This window comes from Acomys russatus, chromosome 12 (assembly GCF_903995435.1).
Source record: "Acomys russatus chromosome 12, mAcoRus1.1, whole genome shotgun sequence".
Lineage (NCBI taxonomy): Eukaryota > Metazoa > Chordata > Mammalia > Rodentia > Muridae > Acomys > Acomys russatus.
In genome coordinates, this window is record NC_067148.1 from 33991697 (window position 1) to 34012036 (window position 20340).

The window sequence follows — 20340 nt, forward strand, 5'->3', positions numbered from 1 at the left end:
AGAGACCTGATCGCCAAACTGTCTGTTTAAAAGCCGTGTTTCTGAAATGCTTGTGGAAAGGGTTCATGAATAGAAGTGAAGGCGGGGCACTGAGTCAGAGTCCCTGACTTCCTCTGACTGGCAGGACTCAGTTTCACCATCCATTAAAAAATGGGGCCGTGCTGTTTCGCAGCGGCATCATATGTAAAGCACACGTGTCTAAGGTCTCAAGAGAAATGCAGGTGCCGCCATTACAAACAATATCTGGGTTTTGCCTTAAGCTTCTTTGCCGAGTAAACCAGATCTTTTAGTAAAATTGGAAGTTTTCTTATAAAAGTGCTTCATTAAAAAGTTCAAAAATGGGGCCAGGTGTGGTAGCACTTTAACTCCAGCACTTGGGAGGTAGAGACAGGTGCATCTCTGATTTTGAGGCTAGCCTGAGCTACAGTTCAAGGTCCTGGACAGCCAGGACTATGCAGAGAATCCCTGTCATAAAAACAAAACAAACAAACAAACAAAAACTCTAAAAATGTACATGTTTGAAGATGTAGATTTTTTTTTAGGAAAATTATAAAAATGTTGCCTGTTCTCTAGAAAAGCTTTGTCCTGTAAGTACTCTAGTACCAAATGCTGACATGTATATAATCTCTATTTAGGAAATCAAAACAACTCGATAATGCTTCTTTTATTAGTAAACAGCTCATTTAGAGCCTTCCTACATAATTAGAAAAAATTAGAACCTAATGATGCTGATTTATGGCATCTTCCACCACAGTCAGTTTGTTTCTTGGACTATTCATCTTGCAATTAGTAATTTGGTTGGTTCTTTCAGGCAGTCAGGAATCATGTGTTTTATTTCTTTCTCCTTTCTTTGCTACAGCTGAGAAATTCTGGTTTTCACTAACACAACTAATATTTTTTATTTAATTGATATATCATATAAATTTTCCTAGTTGCTTTCTTTATGCTGATTCCCACAAAAATATAAGCCAAATAGATAACTCAAACTCAAACTCGTTTGAATGGACTTATGTTCTTCCTTAGAATGATGAACACTATTTTATACTCCTACAAATGGAGAGGCATTCTTATTATGACAGGACTAGTGCAGAAGTAAGTTAAGCGAGTGGAATCGCTCAGCACATGCAGGGGCTTGCCACACAAGCCTGGAGACCTGAGTTCAATCCCAGAATCCACCATGGAAAGAGAAAACCTGACTCCTGAAAGATGTCCTCTAAGTACACACAGCACAGCCTGTGCCTTTACTCGCATATACACATCATGCACACAAACACACACACACACACAAAGTAGTACATTTTTAACTTAAAATGTGTATTAATATATTTGCATATTTACTATTACCACTAGTGGAATTTGTAATTTAATTTTGGAGAATGATGCAATGCATTGAATAATTACAGAACAATAGTGTTGGGTAGCTTTAACTATTACAACTGATGGTCAAATAGTTAAATATTCAGTTTAGCCTCTGCTCTTACACTGTCTTCACGGAATGGTGAAGACTCTCACTTTCTTTAAGCTTAGCATAAAATACAGTAGCAATCATAATTTTGCACTTCCTAAGTAGAATCCATCTACTCTCCCACTACATGGTTCTCACATTGTACCTACATCTTCCCTCCTATCTCCCTGTAACCAATTCCAGTGGACACTTTCCCACTGTCTTCCACTCTCCCCTCCCCACCCACTCTCTACATGGTATCAGACTGTTGAAAATGAGCACCCGTTGATGTGTTTAGTAGGAAATTCTCTCTTCACGCCACTGCTCTGACAGTGAACTATTTTAAAGGAAAGCATACTTCCCTTGGACTCAGACATGACCCCAGCATGAACCACTTGTGAAACCTTGGGGAAGTACCTTAAGCATTCGGGGGCCTCATTCACAGAGTAAAACAAGGATGAAGCTCTTCACAGACCGCTCATACAGAGATGGAAGGTATGTGTGTGAGAGCATTAGGTCTTGAAGTTTTAGTCTTCATTAAGGTTCCCTAAATTAGCATTTTCATTTTTAATATGCCCACCAATGAAACCTATCTATGTGTGGCTATTAATATAGATTATAAGCCCAGGTCAATAACTAAAATTTATTCATCGATAAGTGATAAGAGATGTAATGAAAGATCGTGCACAAAATGGGTAGCAAATAAATATTCATTAATAAATGCTAATAAGTAAACATGGTTACTAATAAAGGAAAATGATATCAAGTAAATGCCTAGTTCATCATACTGCAATTAGACACACTAACAGTATAGATAACTAATAATTACTGATATTAATAAATTCATACTTATACACTTTGAGTATAAGTACTTTTTATTCAACTTAAGGATTTTAATTCTCATAAATGTAAATAATATAACAATATATTAGTTTGAGCGGGATCCCTGGGCCCAAATCTGCCTATCATAATGTTCTACTTGTAGGTTTCTAGGACTCTCTGGATCCTTCTACTTTGCTATTCTCCCATGCTTCTCTCATCTAGAGTCCCAATAGGATGTCCTCCCCTCTGTCCCAGTTTTCTGGTAAGTGAAGGCTTTTGTGTGACATGCCCCTTGAACTAATACAGGCAGTAAACTTTAAACCCCTACACAGATCTAGCCAATGGTCAGAACATTCTCCACAGTTGAGTGGAGAGTGGGATATGACTTTCTCACGTACTCTGGTGCCTCACGTTTGACCATGTCCCCTGGAGGGGGAGACCTGGTGTCACTCAGAGGAAGGACAGCAAGTTACCAAGACGAGACTTGATACCCTATGAGCATATACAGGGGGAGGTAATCCCCCTCAGGAACAGTCATAGGGGAGGGGAATAAGGGGAAAAGGGGAGGGAGGGAAGAATGGGAGGATACCAGGGATGGGATAACCATTGAGATGTAACAAGAATTAATAAAAAAAAAAGAAGACTATATATATATAACAATACATTCTATGAATTATCTGAATATCATTCTGACAAGCTTTTGAATAAAACAACTTGCTTGTGCCAGAATCATAAGAATGCTTCTACACTTCCCAATTATTGTCAACCTGTGAAACTCTTATTTAACTAATAAATGAGGTATTCTAGGACATTAAATGCATTGTGTAAAGTTTTGTATCATGTATAACTAAGTAGATTATTAATTAAAATAATGGAGTCATATTACATCCATGAGATTATTTAAAATATCCTTTCTCATCATGAAAAACATAAAGGTTAGTTAAAAATATATTGCATTTTTGTATTAGCTCTGAACATAAAATTTCCCATAGCAATACTCCTGTTTTAAAGAAAAAAATATTCTCATTTAAGTATGATTCAATTCTATTACTCTCAAAGAACTTCACCATAGCCAGGCAAGACGGCACACACCTCTAATCTCAGCACCTAAGAGGCAGAGACAGGAGTATCAGGAATTCAAGGCCACCCTCAGCTACATAGTGAGTTCAAGGTATGCTGAGTCTTCCTGAGATACTGTCTCAGAAAGTCAAAAGTACAAAAGAAAAAATTTTTTAAAGAGATTCATTATATAGGTAGCTAGGGATATGAAGTCTAAAGACACAGAATAGTAATATGTCATGAACGGAGAAGTGGATTTCCTGTCATGTGTAACACTTCAAATGTCACATTCAGCAACTTATACATCAGCCTAGTAAAATAAGATGGAGGCATTTGTTATAATTGGGGTTAAACTAAGAAATTCAGGCAGGCAGTGGGGGTGCATGCCTTCAATCCCAGCACTCGAGAGGCAGAGGCAGGGGGATCTCTGTGAGTTCTAGGCCACCCTGGTCTACAAAGCGAGTCCAGGACAGCCAAGGCTACACAGAGAAACCCTGTCTTGAAAACAAAAACAAAAGAACTAAGAAATACAGTAAATTGGTATTGCTGTAAAGTGACATAAAACCATTTTCTGGGAATCAAATCAGAGTATTGCACTAAAGTATCCTACCATCCCCATCCTGTTACCACATCCAAAAGAATAAGTTATCATAAACATCTGTCATTCCAAAATAAACAAATCATGACAGGCAACTATGCTATGTTCATAGGAGTTTCACTGAATTACTACTACATTTAATATTTTAAACCAGAAACTATAAATTAACACTGGGAACTAAAGTACTGACAATCTCATCCTTACGTGTAAGTTCTAATGACTCGGGCGACACTTTCCCTTGGAAGCTTCAATCAAACGTAAGCACAAAGTGTTCTTGTCTGATTTTTTCCATGCCTTGTGAGCAAGTTAAATAAAAAGTCAATAGAAGCCAGCATGTGTAGGAGAGGGCATTCAATGGGACTGTTCCGGCTAAGGTGACACCTGCACTATTACATCAGCCAGAAGTTTGTGGCTGCAGGGAAATGGCTGACTTTACTGAGCTCAATTTACCACTTGAATGCCCAAGCAGGACTCACTAGGCTTGCCTGAGATTGTTTCCCTAAGCAATAGGCATGCCTGTGGTTTTTTTCAGCACCCACCAATGGGCACAGTTTATCACACAAACATAGTAAAGTTCAGGTAGAAACCAGACCCTTGAAGACTGTACTTTCCCCTTGTTTAGTTTATTGGCTATAGCAGTAAGGGGAGATGAAAAGGGAAGAAATCTTAATATTATCAGAATTTGTGTAGCATAAAAGTCATAGAAGCCCATAGAACGCTGAATAAAAGTAATTTCTGTATTTTCCAGAAGCCAATAGCAGATGCATGTCAATCATTCATAGAGAAATAAATCCAAGCCATAGCTTCTAATGTTTACACAGTCTAAAGTCCATCTCACTAGGTATACACGAACATCTAAAATGGTGGGACACAAATTCCTTTAAACAATTATCGCCAACATGACTAACATAAATGGCATCACTGAGCATAAAAGCCAGAGGGCAAAAATGGCCCATTCCAGGAAAATTGCAATTGCCATAAATGGTGGGAAGCCTTCCACCTGCTATCTTAACATGGACAGGCTGTTTCTTCTTGAAAACATTTACCTGAAGGAAAACTGTGAAGCCTAATGCAGCTTTGCTGGAGCCAGGAATTTTTTTAATGTTTTTAGATTTCTCTAATTTAAATGTCTCAGTTTTAAAATAAATTCTCTGAATTAGGCAGGTGGTATATCTAAATTGGAGTGGTATATTAGAAATAGCTAATGACTCCAAAAGATGAATAGTGTTTGAAAACACACAATTTCAGAGCAGCAGAAACAGGATAAAAAAGGAACTCATAATTTTTCTGACCTGTTCATATTTCCTTCAATATTATGGTTGCCTTTCAACTGAAAATTGTTCAATCCATTTTGATGCTATAAATAAAATGTTTGGGGCATATGGTCCTAAAATACTTCCTGTTTACAAACAAACCTTCCTATATTTTATTATAGCAATGCCATCCCAGCTAAGGCATCTCTGAGCCTGGGCTTGTCTAGTCATTGCTAATACAATTAAAATTTATCATAGGCGCTAGCTGTACGGTGCTTGACCTACCATGCCTCTAGTAGCAAATATAACTCTGGTGGAAGCATTTATTACGTGTAATATTCCAGATGGTACCTAACATATCTGCAAGCCATAAACATGTATGTCTATATATGCATATGTGTACATGTTTAATTCTACTAGAACTTCAAATAGTCTTAACTTCTCAAACTCCTTGAAGACAATCCACCAATGTGTAGTGATCTGTTGATGTGCAGTTAATAGGCATTGGTAAAGTACTAGACCTCTATATTTCAATTCCTCTCTCTCTCTCTCTCTCTCTCTCTCTCTCTCTCTCTCTCTCTCTCTCTCTCTCTCTCTCTCTTTCTCTCTCTGTGTGTGTGTGTGTGTGTGTGTGTGTGTGTGTGTGTGTATTCTTCATCAGCAATAAATAAAGACAAAATAAAAGTCAGTGATTACAAATAGGAAAGGGGAAAATTTGTCTGAAGCTGTCTAAATAATGGCTATCATCTAAATTAGAAAAAAAAATGGATATTGTTCCCAAAGTGTCATTACTGTGCTCATGGGTTGATGAAACAATGATCAGAACTGAGTTCTGATAAGATAAGTATGCAGCATTAAAAGACAATGATCTGATGATCAGCACATTTTACCTCAAATAATCACACTAATGAAGGCTTGGATTTCATGTTACATGTTTTCCACCACATTTTATGGAAGGGGACCCCTTGTTATAACATCACTTATTTCTATAACTAGCACTTTGCTTCAATTACTTTGCCCCATCCTTCTCAGTGGTCATTCATACTCAGTGGTCTAAATGCATAAGTACATTGCATTGGAGAGTTGAGTTAAATTCTAAATTCCATTTCAGAATTCCATGTAATGGAAGTTTGGGTTTCTTTAAAAACTCAGTTGTGTAATTATGTTTTTGTTTTATTCCCAAGTGTGGGATATGGGGCTGCTTTTAATTTGTGCACAGCTAATAATTGCCTCTTGCAGCTTGGTGAGGGGCATGGTCTATGCCAGATGCAGATAATTTAAAACTGAGTACTCTAAGAGGGTATAAATCCCAGATCCCAGAGAGAGGAAGAGAACACTTCGAGGGGTTCTCTGAGAAGGAAGAAGGCTGATGCTGGTTGTGTTTGCTATTGCTGGTTTGCTGGATTGCTAGATATCCTGACGACTGAGATTGCTATTGCCCCCCCCCAAAAAAGCCTAGTGACCCTAAACAACTGGAAATAGCTAGAGAATTTTGCCCCCTTTCTCCTCTAACCTTCTTTCTCTCCTACCTAGTATTGGGGGGTTGGTGAAAGTAGGTAGAGATATAAGAAACCAAAATAAAATAGATTATAAAAAGACACTGGTAAGACTATGTGAAAGGATAAGGAACAGATTGCCCACCAGTTAGGGTGACAGTATGCTCTAAAGGGAATATGTTTATTGGATTTTCAAACTTTACAGCACAACTAACTGTAAAGAAACATTTAGGTTCATTGTCACAATGGTGTGCTATGGACCTTTGGTGATGAGAGTGTTTGCATCACCAACATTGCTTCCTTAAGAGATAGGTTTATTATTAAAACAATATATCACAAATAAAGTAAAGGAATGATATATGGCAAGTTCTATCAGCAAATTCAAAGAATATCTTTTTTAAATGGCCCTTTCAATGCATATGTCTAAAGCTATTTACAGTTTTTATTTCAGGGAGAAAGGGTAAAACTCATCTTGGGCACCTGGCTTTGATTCTTTTATTATTTGAGCTTCACAATCGAAACTATTATGCATAAATTAGCCGGCAGTGTATGAAGCCATAGTAGGTAGCAAATCTATAATTCCACATGGGTTAGGGTGGTAAATTAAAATATATAACCCCACAGCCTGTGTATCTTCAGTACATAAGGAAAGGACGAGCGGAAACAACCCATATCAAGTATTCCATATTTATCCCCGCGTCACATTTCTTCTCCCATGTGAGGCCCTCGCTGTCTGTTTCCCCGGAAATCTACACGAAGGCTGCAAACGGATTTGAGTGCATGGGTACCAGAGATGTGCAGAAGCAGAAAAATGTTGGAATCCTCTCAACATACATCAAATAAATAAATACCTCCTGGGCCTACCTCCAGAGTCTGATTTTTGAACATAGGAGCAATTAAGATTTTAAAACAATGTAAACCACAAATGTATGCAAAGGCAAAAAGAGCAACCAGTCTTTTCGGCCCTTATCCAAACTAGTAACAAAGCCTACTACTTCCTGATGTCAATTGTGTGATAAGGGTTCCTATTATTTTGAAAATTATGCATAATTTGAAAACTAAATCTTCTTGGACATGCAGAAGCTTTTAGGGAAATAAAAGATCTCATGGCCCAGGATACCAGTGAGAACAATGAAAATTGGGCCAGGAAACTTGAGTGTCAAATACTTAGACTCAGTCAGTTTTGATATCCTTTTGACCTCAGAGCCTTGTATAACATAGAAAGGTTGAGACAGCTAGCTTCAGTGGCCATCCATTCTTCTTATTTATGTAATATTTATAACTTCATCACATTGGTATTTGTTTCAATCAATGTAATTCAAAAGAGAGTGAATAGTACAAACAGTATCTCTCAGATAATAACAGAGATTTTAGGTTTAGTGTCTTTCGAGTCTCACTACAGGTCTTTAGATTTCATGCTATAATAAGCAACAAAACATATATATACAAGAAGATATAATGCTTTAGAACCTTTAAAATCATTACATGCTCTAAAGTAGCTTTATGCAGATCATTATAACAAAGGAAAAAATATTTATTATGAATGCACTTATATAAGAAAAATATAAGCTAAAAATGTCAAAATACCAGCAAATACTTGGAACATAATCTGAAGTCAAGATGATGTTTTAAGTAGCCTACAGCAATGAGTGGGGTTTTTTTGTTTTGTTTTGTTTTGTTTATCCTCCAAAGACTTTTTCTTTTATAATACACTTATTTCTGCTTAGTTGGAATCTTAACCTGACTTCTGGATGTAACAAAAACTATTTAAGTAGAACATTAACTCCCGCCCTCCCCCCCCCTCTCTCTCTCACACACACACACACACACACATCAGAACGAATATCAAATGCACACTTCAATCACTATAGCATCTGCTACTCTCCACTCGGTGTCTATTTGGCGCACTGTGAGTTTCTGGCGCCCCCGTGTGGTTTCACTGTAGTGCTTTCATAGGCTTTTGAAATCTCTTGCCTAAAACCGAACCTTGGAACAGGCTATAATTCAACATGGAGGTTTTGCTGGCGTCATAAACCAAGAACAGAAACCCTAAGTCAGCGAAAACCTTAGAGAGATGTATAGGCTCCATCCCTGTCTTATTTGCTGACTACTGTTTCATCTTACACAAGCTCTTAAAAAGATGGCTGCGGGCAATGGTGTCCAGGCTCATCTTTGTTTGCCAAAACCCCTATGTACAAAATCAAGAATTTAACATGAGTATAATTAAAAGATTAATCTTATTTCAAAAGAAAAGCAGGTGTTTCACTGCCAGTTATGTCCACAGATCAATTAGGCAGTGTAATAGCTCCATTATCTCTTGTAGTTGCTATCCCATGAGCAACCCCCATTCCTGAACTTCCATTGTCCTCAACGGTTTATGTAATTAAATTGTCCGCATTTCCCCCAAGTCATTTGAAAATAACTTATACTACCAAATCTTCCTTTCTCTAAGTATATTCCTAGGCTTAGAGATGAGATTTTGGTCCAATATTAGTGTGTTTCTGTGCATTAGGGAGAGAAGCTAAAGAGGACCTCACATCTTAATTTTGTAATAGATGCCCCTCTTTTCAGAGATGTATGCATTAAACTTGTCTAAGCCAGAGTCAACGCAATAGACAGCCTTCAAATAAAAATTAAAAAGGATAAAATTTAAATCTGACATTATCAAAATATTCTCAACATGAAATGAAAGGTTTTTTTTAATGGCCATGAAGAAATAAAGAAATAAAAATGTAAATTAGTCAGAGGGAAAGAGGCTATTGGGAGACACATGAGCATGACTTATTTATATGCTGAACTGAAAGTCTCCATGTTAATAATATCAGTAGAATTCAAGAGAAATAACTTTCCTATCAATACAGAGCGATGTGTAGGTTAATGTTAAAAGCAGAACTAGGTTGATCCAGCTAACCTGCACTCCTTGTACACTCAGATACTTAATTTTATTCCTTCTCAAGTCTCTGATGAGATTGAAGAGCAGATAGTTTAGTTTTACAATTAAGCTTAATTGTTCCGAGGCTAAGATATTTTTACATCTAGATGGGTATTTTAAGTTGATAATGAGGAGATATGATAGATATTGATCTACATTCAGAATTTTAGATGCACCAAGATAAGAGAGATGTTTTCTTCAAGGCTGCCAAATACAAATAACCAAAACACTATGAATGTAACATTTATATAATTCCTGATTAATTCATGATTCTTCTTGCTGTAGGCAGTTTATTCTATATATGTGTAATAATATAAATGCATATGTGAAAAAAGAAAAAAGCAGAACTAGGTTTCAAAACTAAAAAGAAAATGCACATAAAATCAGAATATCATTTGTTGAGTTTCTTATTAACTATATGTAAATCAACACATACTTATAAACATACTGTAATTACTCTGAGTTCAAAAGATTTAGGTTTTAAAAATCACAGTGTTTGATGTCAACAAGGAAAGTAGAAAATGATTCAATGTATTAGTAGATGCCTTTCAAAGTATATCTGAGAAACTGGGAGTCATTCATTGACTATGCCTTCTTTATCCTAATGTTAGCATCACTTAGCTGACTGAAGCCAACTTCTGGCCAGCTGTATAAGAGCACCACTAAAAAAACCACACACAAAGAAAACTTGTAGAGTGGTTCAAGGCAATCCTCTTACCTGTTGAGCCCTTTCAGCGTCTTGTCCATGGTTAAGATGTCACGCATCTTATACAAAAACCACTTGTCAATGGATGTGAGCTTCACAATCTCATCAAGAGACATGTTGTTTTCCAAGGCCTGCCGGAAGAACAAACACTTTCCTTGGCAACCATTTTCTAAATGTCTGAGTCTTATTTAATTGAAAACATAAGAGCCATTCCTTTAGGTGTTATTATGAATGTCTGGGACCAGGCTACCACCTGAGATGGGAAACTGGATCACTGACATCCCTTGAAATAAGCAGGATGCTTTTGTTACCAACACCCACAAACGTCATACAGTATAAGTTCCATGAGTCGCCAGAGTAGTGCGTGCTCACTACAGTCTCAGTAGGTGCCATCTGCTCCTCTTTATTTGACCAGGTTACTACTTCTTAATATCTATTTGGAATTAATAAGCATCTAATGATATTATAACCCTGCTCTATAGGCAGCTCCCTCCATTTTCTTAACCTTACTTTAACGATTTCTCAAAAGCTGAATGCTCACTAGTCATTGAGGTGAACACGCTAGCAAAAATCCATTAACTCTCAAAGCCAAATCTCCCAAATTCAAGACGCGCCCATTGTTATCATTTATATTTACACAAATGTACATATACCCATTGATAATAATAAACACACACTACCTATTTCAAAGCTATTTTAGAGTGATACTTCATATTTTTAAACTCAGAAGAATCGTGCTTCTAACTTGTAACTCTGCTGTTACATTCACATCAGTAAAGTTTAGTTTTCTTAAAGCTTTTTTCTGACTATGAAAAGGTCCATGGTTGTAAGTTCTGAGCCCTAGCACAGTTCTCAGTTCACTTGACTAGAATAACATTCAGTGAAAACACTCAAAGTCACTTTACTTCCTGACTTTGTTTCTATGGCTCTTATGTAATTCTTCACTGAATCACGATGGAACCCCTAAGCTCTACATTGGTCTTACTCCCTAAGACATTAAAAACTGCCAGGCATTAACAACAGAAGGTGCATAGAAAGTAAGGTCCTCATACGTTTCACAGATCAAATAAAGATTACACCTGGTGATGCAAAATGAAGAAGGACCTAGAACCTGGTATCCACTTCACTCCGAGGATGGAGAACCTACAGTTCAGACCTGCTTCTGAAGTGAAGCAAGCTTACAAGTCTTGAGACTTCATCTCCCCACACTGCAATCATGCCCTCTTACCCAAGCGCCATGAAGTCCATCTTGACCCCAAACACATTTGAGGTTGCTCTAATGTTCTCCAGATCAAAACTAATGCCCTGCACTCTCCCCAAATCTAAAGAACAGATGATCCCGTCGCCCTGAAATAAGGCTGCCACAAAAGCAAGACCTCAGAGTATGCTGCCCTCTTCTGAGAAGCGTGAACGCAGGTGGAGATGTATGCCTTCCCTTAATTCTTTTTCCCCTTCAGACCTGCACTGTCCTTACGTTCTTTGTCAAATAATCACCACCTTCTTGGTTGCTGTGGAAATGAACAGTAATGATGACCTCGAACAAACAGAAATCAGTTCCTTGTCCCAGCACCCTGGCAGACAGTAATTTATATCCCCGAGCCTGCACTTCTTGCTTGTACACAGCGTGCTCTGTGCAGGATGAACCTCCACGCATTTGCCCTGCATCCCCACCCTTTGTAAGTAAGTCTGTTAGAAAAGAATGAGAGATTTGCCTGGGTTTCATAGCCTGGCTGGGAAAAAGGAAGTGCTGTCCTTTTTCATCTGCTTGAAGTGGCAGGAACATGATTGCTGGACTCAAGGAAAAAAATCCATTTACTTCCTTTGCCCTGAGGGGAAAAATATATCTATATATGTATTTATGTATTTGCACATTTACTCCCACATGTATGAATGTCATGGATCGCTTTTTAAATAAAAGACTGGGAGGAATGATAAATACAATGAAATGGTCTCCTAGAAAAAATACCACTTTGTTAATGTACCCCACGACTCCTGAAAAACATCAGTTTTGAAACTCAAGATTGGAAAGTATTCATCAAATAGTCTCTCCCAGAGTTACAACAGGACTTAACTGTTTTAGACAGGGGAACCATAAGAATGAGAAGAGTGTGTGTCAGATGCTGTGAAAAAAATATCCCTTGTTTTTTGTCAGCTCCCTGCAGGACTGTCACTAAATATGCTCATAAGAGTTGCAGTGAGTTCAAGTCATAAACTGCATATTTCTGTGGCTACCAAGGCTTTATATAAGTCAGATTTCTTCTTTAAAGAAAATTCATATTTTCACTAGCTCATCCCACATGCGCACACACATAAAATGGCCAAGGGAGCTTTGTGAACCCAGTGTGGTTTGACACTGTTGGAGGATTAATGCTTGTGCTTCCTTAAATGTCAAAAAGCCATTTAGGGATTTCTGACCAGACAGATTCCAGCTGCCCAAGTCACTTTTCATAAAATCAGATGAGCTGAAACTTCAAAACCCTAAGCACAGTAAATATGAAGGGAGATTAGAATTGGCGCTTCGTTTGCCTGAAAAGGAACTAAGGGTGGAAGTGGAAAAGGAGCGGCTTTTTGTTCTGCAAGCAACACCACCAATAAGATAATTACACGGAAAAGCCTTCCCTAGCTAGCCGAATGTTTAAACACAGAAAACAGCATAAGGCATATGCCAGGATCATATCATACCAATGTATGAATCTCCTCTCTAGATATAATTTCATGCATTTTCAAGGAACATTTGATAGAAGTGACAAGAAAGGACAAGTCAGTGCCATAAAAATCTCAAGATATGCTGTGTATACTAAAAGGAAGGCTCATTTTGCCTATGTAGTTATCTTTTAGAAGATCAACAGGTCCTTTAGCCTAAGCTTCAGGTTAATTTTTTAGAAACACATTTTCTTACTCAACCTGAAGAACAGTCTGATGGAATTCAGAAAGTGTGTGAGAGACAGAGGTGAGAGAGAGATGCATTGATATGTGCATAAGAGAGACAGAGAGTGCAAGTGCACACGATGGATGGCACACACAAGAGAGGTCAGAAGGCACATCACAAGCACTTGGCTGTTTGCCAAGCTGAATAAATACCCAGGCCATCCCAGATACCTTGCCCCGGGTTACCTTAGCAATGGCATAGATACGGGTGCTGGAGGGTTCAGACAGCTCTTTCTTCAGATCCAAGTTTGCTGGCCATTCCTTGTTCATTGGGAGCCGGGGAGTGAAGCCATCCACAGACGGATGGCACATCCTCAGTGCCTTCTGGAAACTTTCTTCAAAAGTGCGACCGATGGCCATGACCTGGAATACACACATAAGTGCGACCGATGGCCATGACCTGGAATACACACATAAAAGTGCGACCGATGGCCATGACCTGGAATACACACATAAGTGCGACCGATGGCCATGACCTGGAATACACACATAAAAGTGCGACCGATGGCCATGACCTGGAATACACACATAAGTGCGACCGATGGCCATGACCTGGAATACACACACAAGTGCGACCGATGGCCATGACCTGGAATACACACATAAGTGCGACCGATGGCCATGACCTGGAATACACACATAAGTGCGACCGATGGCCATGACCTGGAATACACACATAAAAGTGCGACCGATGGCCATGACCTGGAATACACACATAAGTGCGACCGATGGCCATGACCTGGAATACACACATAAGTGCGACCGATGGCCATGACCTGGAATACACACATAAGTGCGACCGATGGCCATGACCTGGAATACACACACAAGTGCGACCGATGGCCATGACCTGGAATACACACATAAGTGCGACCGGTGGCCATGACCTGGAATACACACATAAGTGCGACCGATGGCCATGACCTGGAATACACACATAAGTGCGACCGATGGCCATGACCTGGAATACACACATAAGTGCGACCGATGGCCATGCCCTGGAATACACACATAAGTGCGACCGATGGCCATGACCTGGAATACACACATAAGTGCGACCGATGGCCATGACCTGGAATACACACACAAGTGCGACCGATGGCCATGACCTGGAATACACACATAAGTGCTTATACTGGAAGAACAACCTCACGTGTGTTTAGCTTCTGACAAGATAAGGTGTGTAATGTTTTCCCAAACTTGGCAACTGCAAAAAGAAGATAGAGCATCAGTAGGTTTGGGGCTGCTGCTTCCGAGTTCCTCTTCCCCTTTCCCCAAGCTCTTCAATGCAATGGGTCTTTAGCATTTTGTTAGGTCTTTACCAGCTAGTGAATGTAGCTGTGATTCCCCCTGACGCTAAGGAAGACATTGCCCGTGCCTGTTCTGAAGCATAATGGTATTAAAATGAGGAACAAAATGACTAGGAATAGAGACCCTCCCTGTAAAAGACCTGTTATGCCAATGGCCTTTAGAGTCCAAAGCAAATAAGGAGAAAAGAAATATATTAACACAAAAACGGACTCCTTGAAGAGTACCAGTGAGGATCCATGACAGCTTGGCCTTTCTGTAGCTAAGTATTAGACCCCTGAGATGCATAATGAATACAGATAGGTTACGATTTTGAATATAGGTGGGGGTTAAATTCCACCGCGGCAAATTTTATATGTCTTTTTAAAATATTTACAGCTAACTGTATCTTATCAAAAAGAAAGAAAGAAAGGAAGGAAGGAAGGAAGGAAGGAAGAAAGAAAGAAAGAAAGAAAGAAAGAAAGAAAGAAAGAAAGAAAGAAATCACTCTGAACCAGTCAATACTCAAAACTAAATTTAATCTGGCCTTGTAGCCTACCCATTTAGTTTAGTGGATGAGCACTGCCTTCAAATCTCCCCATGGAACAGTAAATTGCTCTGCAGGTTTTGGCTCTGGTTGAAAATATCAATTGTTACAATACTACCTTCAATAAACTTGCATGACTCCCCAGGTAAACTGAGGTTCACACTAATAATGACAAATTATGAAACTGTTATGTCAACTATGTAATGAGATACATATTGAAATATCATTAATTCCAAGCAGATAACCTTTTCATGCTGCCCCAAATGTAATTAGGAGTAAGGGGAGATTCCTGGGAGCAAAGATAAACAAAATATCCGGGCCTTTCAGTTCAGCGAAAGGGGGATTAATAAATATTCCCCTGTGCTTTCTCAGCTTGGAATCTGTTGAACTCGAAGGCCCGTGGCAGCTCATGTAGTCGGCCTGTCTACTATAGAGGTATGAAAATGTGAAGTGTAAGAAAAAGGAAGCTACAATTCGCATGAATGCACTGAAATCAAGTGTTTAACTTCACACCAGTTGTCTGTTTTTATCCATTACACTGTTTTTTGTGTGTGTGGCATTTGTGTGTGTGTGGAATGTCCATGAGTAGATATGTAGGTGTGTAGTGTGCACCTATAGATGATTTGTGTGCTGTGGAGACCAAAGCTTGACTTCGGATGACTTCCTAAACTGCTTCCCTGCATTATTTTGTGAGACAGGATCTCTTACTGAACCTGAATCTTGCCATCTAGCTAAATCAGGTGGCCATGGATCCTGTGCCAAGGAACAGCCAAACTAATGACCTCCATGCTCCCACCTTCCCAACCCAATCCCCACCTAGTGCTGGGATGGCAGGTCCACACCATCACACCTGACATTATGTGGTTACTGGGGACCCAAATCCGGCCCTCATGCTTATGCAAGAAACACTTTGCCTACTGCCTTCCCAGCCCTTCTATTTTCTTTTGTACTGTTTTATGTTTTAGATTTGATTAAAAAAACAAATTTCATCTCAGCTATGTTTATATATGCCTGTGAGATTTTTATATACATACATACATATATAATACCTTTATATAGAATTTTGCACCCATAGACTATCATGTAATGAATAACATGTACTAAACCTCAAAAGAAGTAATGTTAAAACACTAAGGAGGAAATGAAATTTCTGGATGCTCTCCAGCCAGGAGCCCAGTATCCAGGCAACCTTTTGACTTTCAGTGGTATTAAGGAGTTGGCAAGAGTCCTGAAAACCAATGTAAAGTGAACAGGGTACTAAATCCCAGACTCACCTCGCCCACACTTTTCATTGAGCTCCCAATTCGGCTGGATGTTCCATGAAAACGGTCAAGATCCCAGCGAGGAATCTTGGTCACCATGTAATCCAGGCTGGGTTCGAAGCAGGCTGACGTCTTCCCAGATACAACATTTTTTATTTCTGGAAGTGGGATTCCTAGAGCAATCTTCGCAGCGATGAATGCGAGTGGGTAGCTGTGATGTGGGAGGCAGCATTAGCTTACTTTCATTGTTGTTTTTATTCGAGCAATAAGAACTGAAAACAACTCCAAACATAAATGAATCTTTCCCTAAAATTCTGGCGTTGGTCCTACTTCAAGGTATGAGACACGCCTGATGCCTGCTTCACATAAATATTTATGAGCCACTTATGAAATACCGTGATTCATGGTAAAACATACAGCAGTGGAGAATCCACTCTTAAGCCCTATCTGTATTGCTACAACCTCCAGCCTTCCTTCCTTCATCAAGAAATCAATAGGTTTCTTGATAAATTAGATTTTCCCTCCACTACCTGAGTTTAATGTCCACTCAGATTAGAATCTACAAAATATTCCCTGAGAGGACACGTTCAAATCTGTATCTAAGGAGGCAGCCGGAGCTGGGGTGTGTTATAAAGGAGCCGAAAACATGAACTTCGCAAGTTGGAGCCCTGGTTCTATCCCTAAATATTTGAACTTGGGGATCTTGTAAGAACTAACACTCTGGAAATGTGGCTATCCTCTGGAATGCCAGTTCAAATAATTTTAGTTGACAAAATAACTCATAGAGCTATAGAATTGGATGTGAGTTATTTAGTACAAGTCTCGGTCTAACAGACAAGGAAACTGAAGGAAATAAGTGCCATGCCCAAATCCACCAAGTCAGTGGATGAACCAAGAAAGAAACCAGGTCTTCTGACTCCTGTGTACACCACTACAACCTTGCAGTCCTGTGTAGCTAGATAAAAGTACTAAAGAAGTAAGTATGTTCCCCATATAAGTGCCACACAACTTAAATGCCTGATGCTAAAAATATCACTAGAAATGAGAGGTTTTATTTACTTTCCTTCTAATCGTGCTTGCTAGCAGCTGGTAAGGGGACAGTGAATTTACTTATTTGGTTCTAACATTTACCCATGGAAAGATCCTATATTGTTTATTCTTGTGGAAGATTTTTTTAAAACCATTTGTTAATTACAGCCTTATAGACAATTGTGTATGACTTATCATGTACATTTCCAAAATAAAAAAAAAAAATGTATACTGAAGTGTTGAGTTAAATAAAGTATATTTTATCAACCACTTGTATATGCAATTGAAAACTAAAATTAAAGATCAATGTTAAAGAATAACATTTTTTTTAACAACATCTGCAAAGTGCAATAAAGAAGCATATTTTTACAGCCTGTTTGACCACCCAGATTTTGATTGGTTTATGATTAGCCAGCAAACAAAGTCAGCTAGAAATACCATTAGTCTCAGCCTGGCAGCAAACTCATTAATAACAGTGTGTTTGGGGTTCTCTAAATGTTCTGGAACTAACATACAGGAAATGGGGCGGGGTTAGATTTTATAAAAAGAGAATAATCTTCCACCAGCCGTCAATTCCTCATTTCTACCTGCAAAGACATCGCAAGCCTGTGCTCAACCACTCTGGTCTTACCCAGTGGCCTTAGAGGCCAGGGCAGAGCTCCGGGACAGCCTGGCGTTCACCTCAATGATGCAGTATTCCATCGAAGTAGGGTGAAGAGCAAACTGAATGTTGCACTCGCCCACAATGCCCAAGTGGCGAACAACATTGATTGAAGTGTGTCTCAGCATCTGGAACTCCGCATTGGAGAGCGTCTGGGCAGGGGCCACAACGACTGAGTCACCTGTTGACACAAGCAGCACTTCTTATTTGCTGGCATATTTCAACAGCCAGTTTGACTGACTAAAACGGCATAAGGCATAGAGTAGGCTGAAGATTTGAGGAATGGTTTTTAATTCACATTCAAACGGGCGAGGTAGCGGGTATTCCCCATAACCATTGCTTTGCCCTCGTGACTGTGACACCTTGCTTATAGAACGCACTCCCCAGCTTCCGCCACATTCCTCTAGCTGTTAAACGTACCTAACAGCTGACTAGACTCACATCAGTCCTTTCAGCTACACTTCCTTCATCTCAAATTGTGTCTCAAGATTTTCCTTCATATAATATTCACTCCTTCTTACCTAGGATGGTTCAACTCTCTCTTCTCTCCCTTCTCATCCTCATTCTGATCCCACGTGAGGCCTCTGAATTTCCCAGCCTAGGGTCCTTATTCCCCTACCTTCTGCCTAAAACCATGTTCAGCTCCTCTTTCCTCGAGAAACCCATCCCCACCGTTGTCAGACACACAAACCTCGCATTCTCTTCATCAGTCAACATCTTGAAAGTTTTTCAACGTTCTTATCCCTCCTTACCACATAATCCCATCCCACATAGGTTTCATAACTAAGTTGGATTGTCTCATTTTTTTGTGTCAACAGATCAAAACCCAAATTAAACCTTCATTCTTTTTTTTTCATGTCCATATGAATGAATATGGCTTTATTACAGTAAAGACATATGACAAATTATCCCAAGCTCTAAAGTTCAAAGATGACAATGACTTCAGAATGCCATGCTCATGAAATGCACTTAAATGTCCTATATGTACATTCACTCACAATTGTTTAACATAGAGCACTAAAGGTACCAAGCTCCACAGTGCAAGACAGTACAGAACTAAATATGTATTTGCATCATTCAGAATTGCCACCCACCCACAAGTAGCTAGCATCATCTCTCCCTTTAAATGTTAGTTTTATGAGGGAAATTAGATGGAATAGTATCAAGTAGGTCAATGCAAGAACATATTTTACAAGAACTTTCTTTGTAAAGTATTAGTTCCTCTTGACCTAGTATAGGAACTAATACTTCTACAAAGAAAGCTCTTGTAGAATATGTTCTTGCATTGACCTGCTTGATACTATACTACCTAATTTTCCTCATAACCGTATATTTATCTTTTTGCTTCATCAGTAATTCTCTTTACTGTTGAATTGTTTTCCATTATCTACCTGTTTCTATGTCCATGTCCTTTTAAAGGTTTGTGTCTCTAGTTCCAATTATTTCTTCTATGCTAAATGATTCCCAATAACTTTGTGTTGACTTTTTAGTCTCCGTATTCTCTTACATCCAACTTCAGAGTACCAACTCCCTTCTCCAAATTTCCATCCACATCTTCAACTTTGCATTTCTAGAATGTAAATCATCCTCTTTGTCCCGTAGAGCTAACTAGTTTAACTTACTAAAAACCTACTTTCATCACAGTGGAGAGCATTTTGTAAATTCCTTTGTGACTAACACATCAATGTGCTTTAAAGCTTTGCAAGCCCTATCTTTACTTTCCAACACTGTCACAGCTTCTACTCAAATTCGCTGTTTATCTGACTTTCCTCCACTGAAATCAGAATATTGCAGAATACTGCAGAGGCCTTCTGTGAATTCCAAAGTAAAGGTGAGTCTATTGTCAATACTATAAAATATTATGTATAAATGTTAAGTGTTATAATTAGTCCATCAGCTAGGAGTGGTAAAGTACCTTATACAAGCTGTTACGATGATCAGAGTGTGAAGCCAAAGGCATAAATATGATTCTAGAAAATTCTTTGCCTACCTGTGTGAACACCCATGGCATCAACATTTTCCATGTTACAGACAGTGACACAGTTATCATCCGCATCTCGGACAACTTCATATTCTATTTCTTTCCAACCTGTCACTGACCTCTCCACAAGAATCTGGTTGGTCATAGCAAATGCCTGGAGATTGATGACAGAGATACCAAAGATTTAAGGAAATGCTCTGGTTTAAGCAAGGACACTAAGTATCGTACTCTGACCTACATCCTGGTCATCACTAAAGTCTTAAACCCCCTCTCCATTCTAACCCCCCACCCCCACCATATAGAAGGCATAGGGTGTCAGAAAATCAGTGAGACCA

The 20340-nt window shown here is 39.0% G+C and overlaps 1 protein-coding gene across 1 annotated transcript in view; it reads right to left on the bottom strand.

Moving 5' to 3' along the window:
• Cps1 (carbamoyl-phosphate synthase 1) overlaps nt 1-20340 on the bottom strand; it is a 111594-nt gene that overhangs the window by 48202 nt on the left and 43052 nt on the right. Inside the window, exons 17-21 of the mRNA XM_051154156.1 lie at nt 20015-20159; nt 17995-18205; nt 16347-16545; nt 13425-13601; nt 10323-10441 (exon numbers count right to left, since the gene is read on the bottom strand). Coding sequence (XP_051010113.1) covers nt 10323-10441; nt 13425-13601; nt 16347-16545; nt 17995-18205; nt 20015-20159 — 851 coding nt within the window. The remainder of the gene's footprint in view (nt 1-10322; nt 10442-13424; nt 13602-16346; nt 16546-17994; nt 18206-20014; nt 20160-20340) is intronic.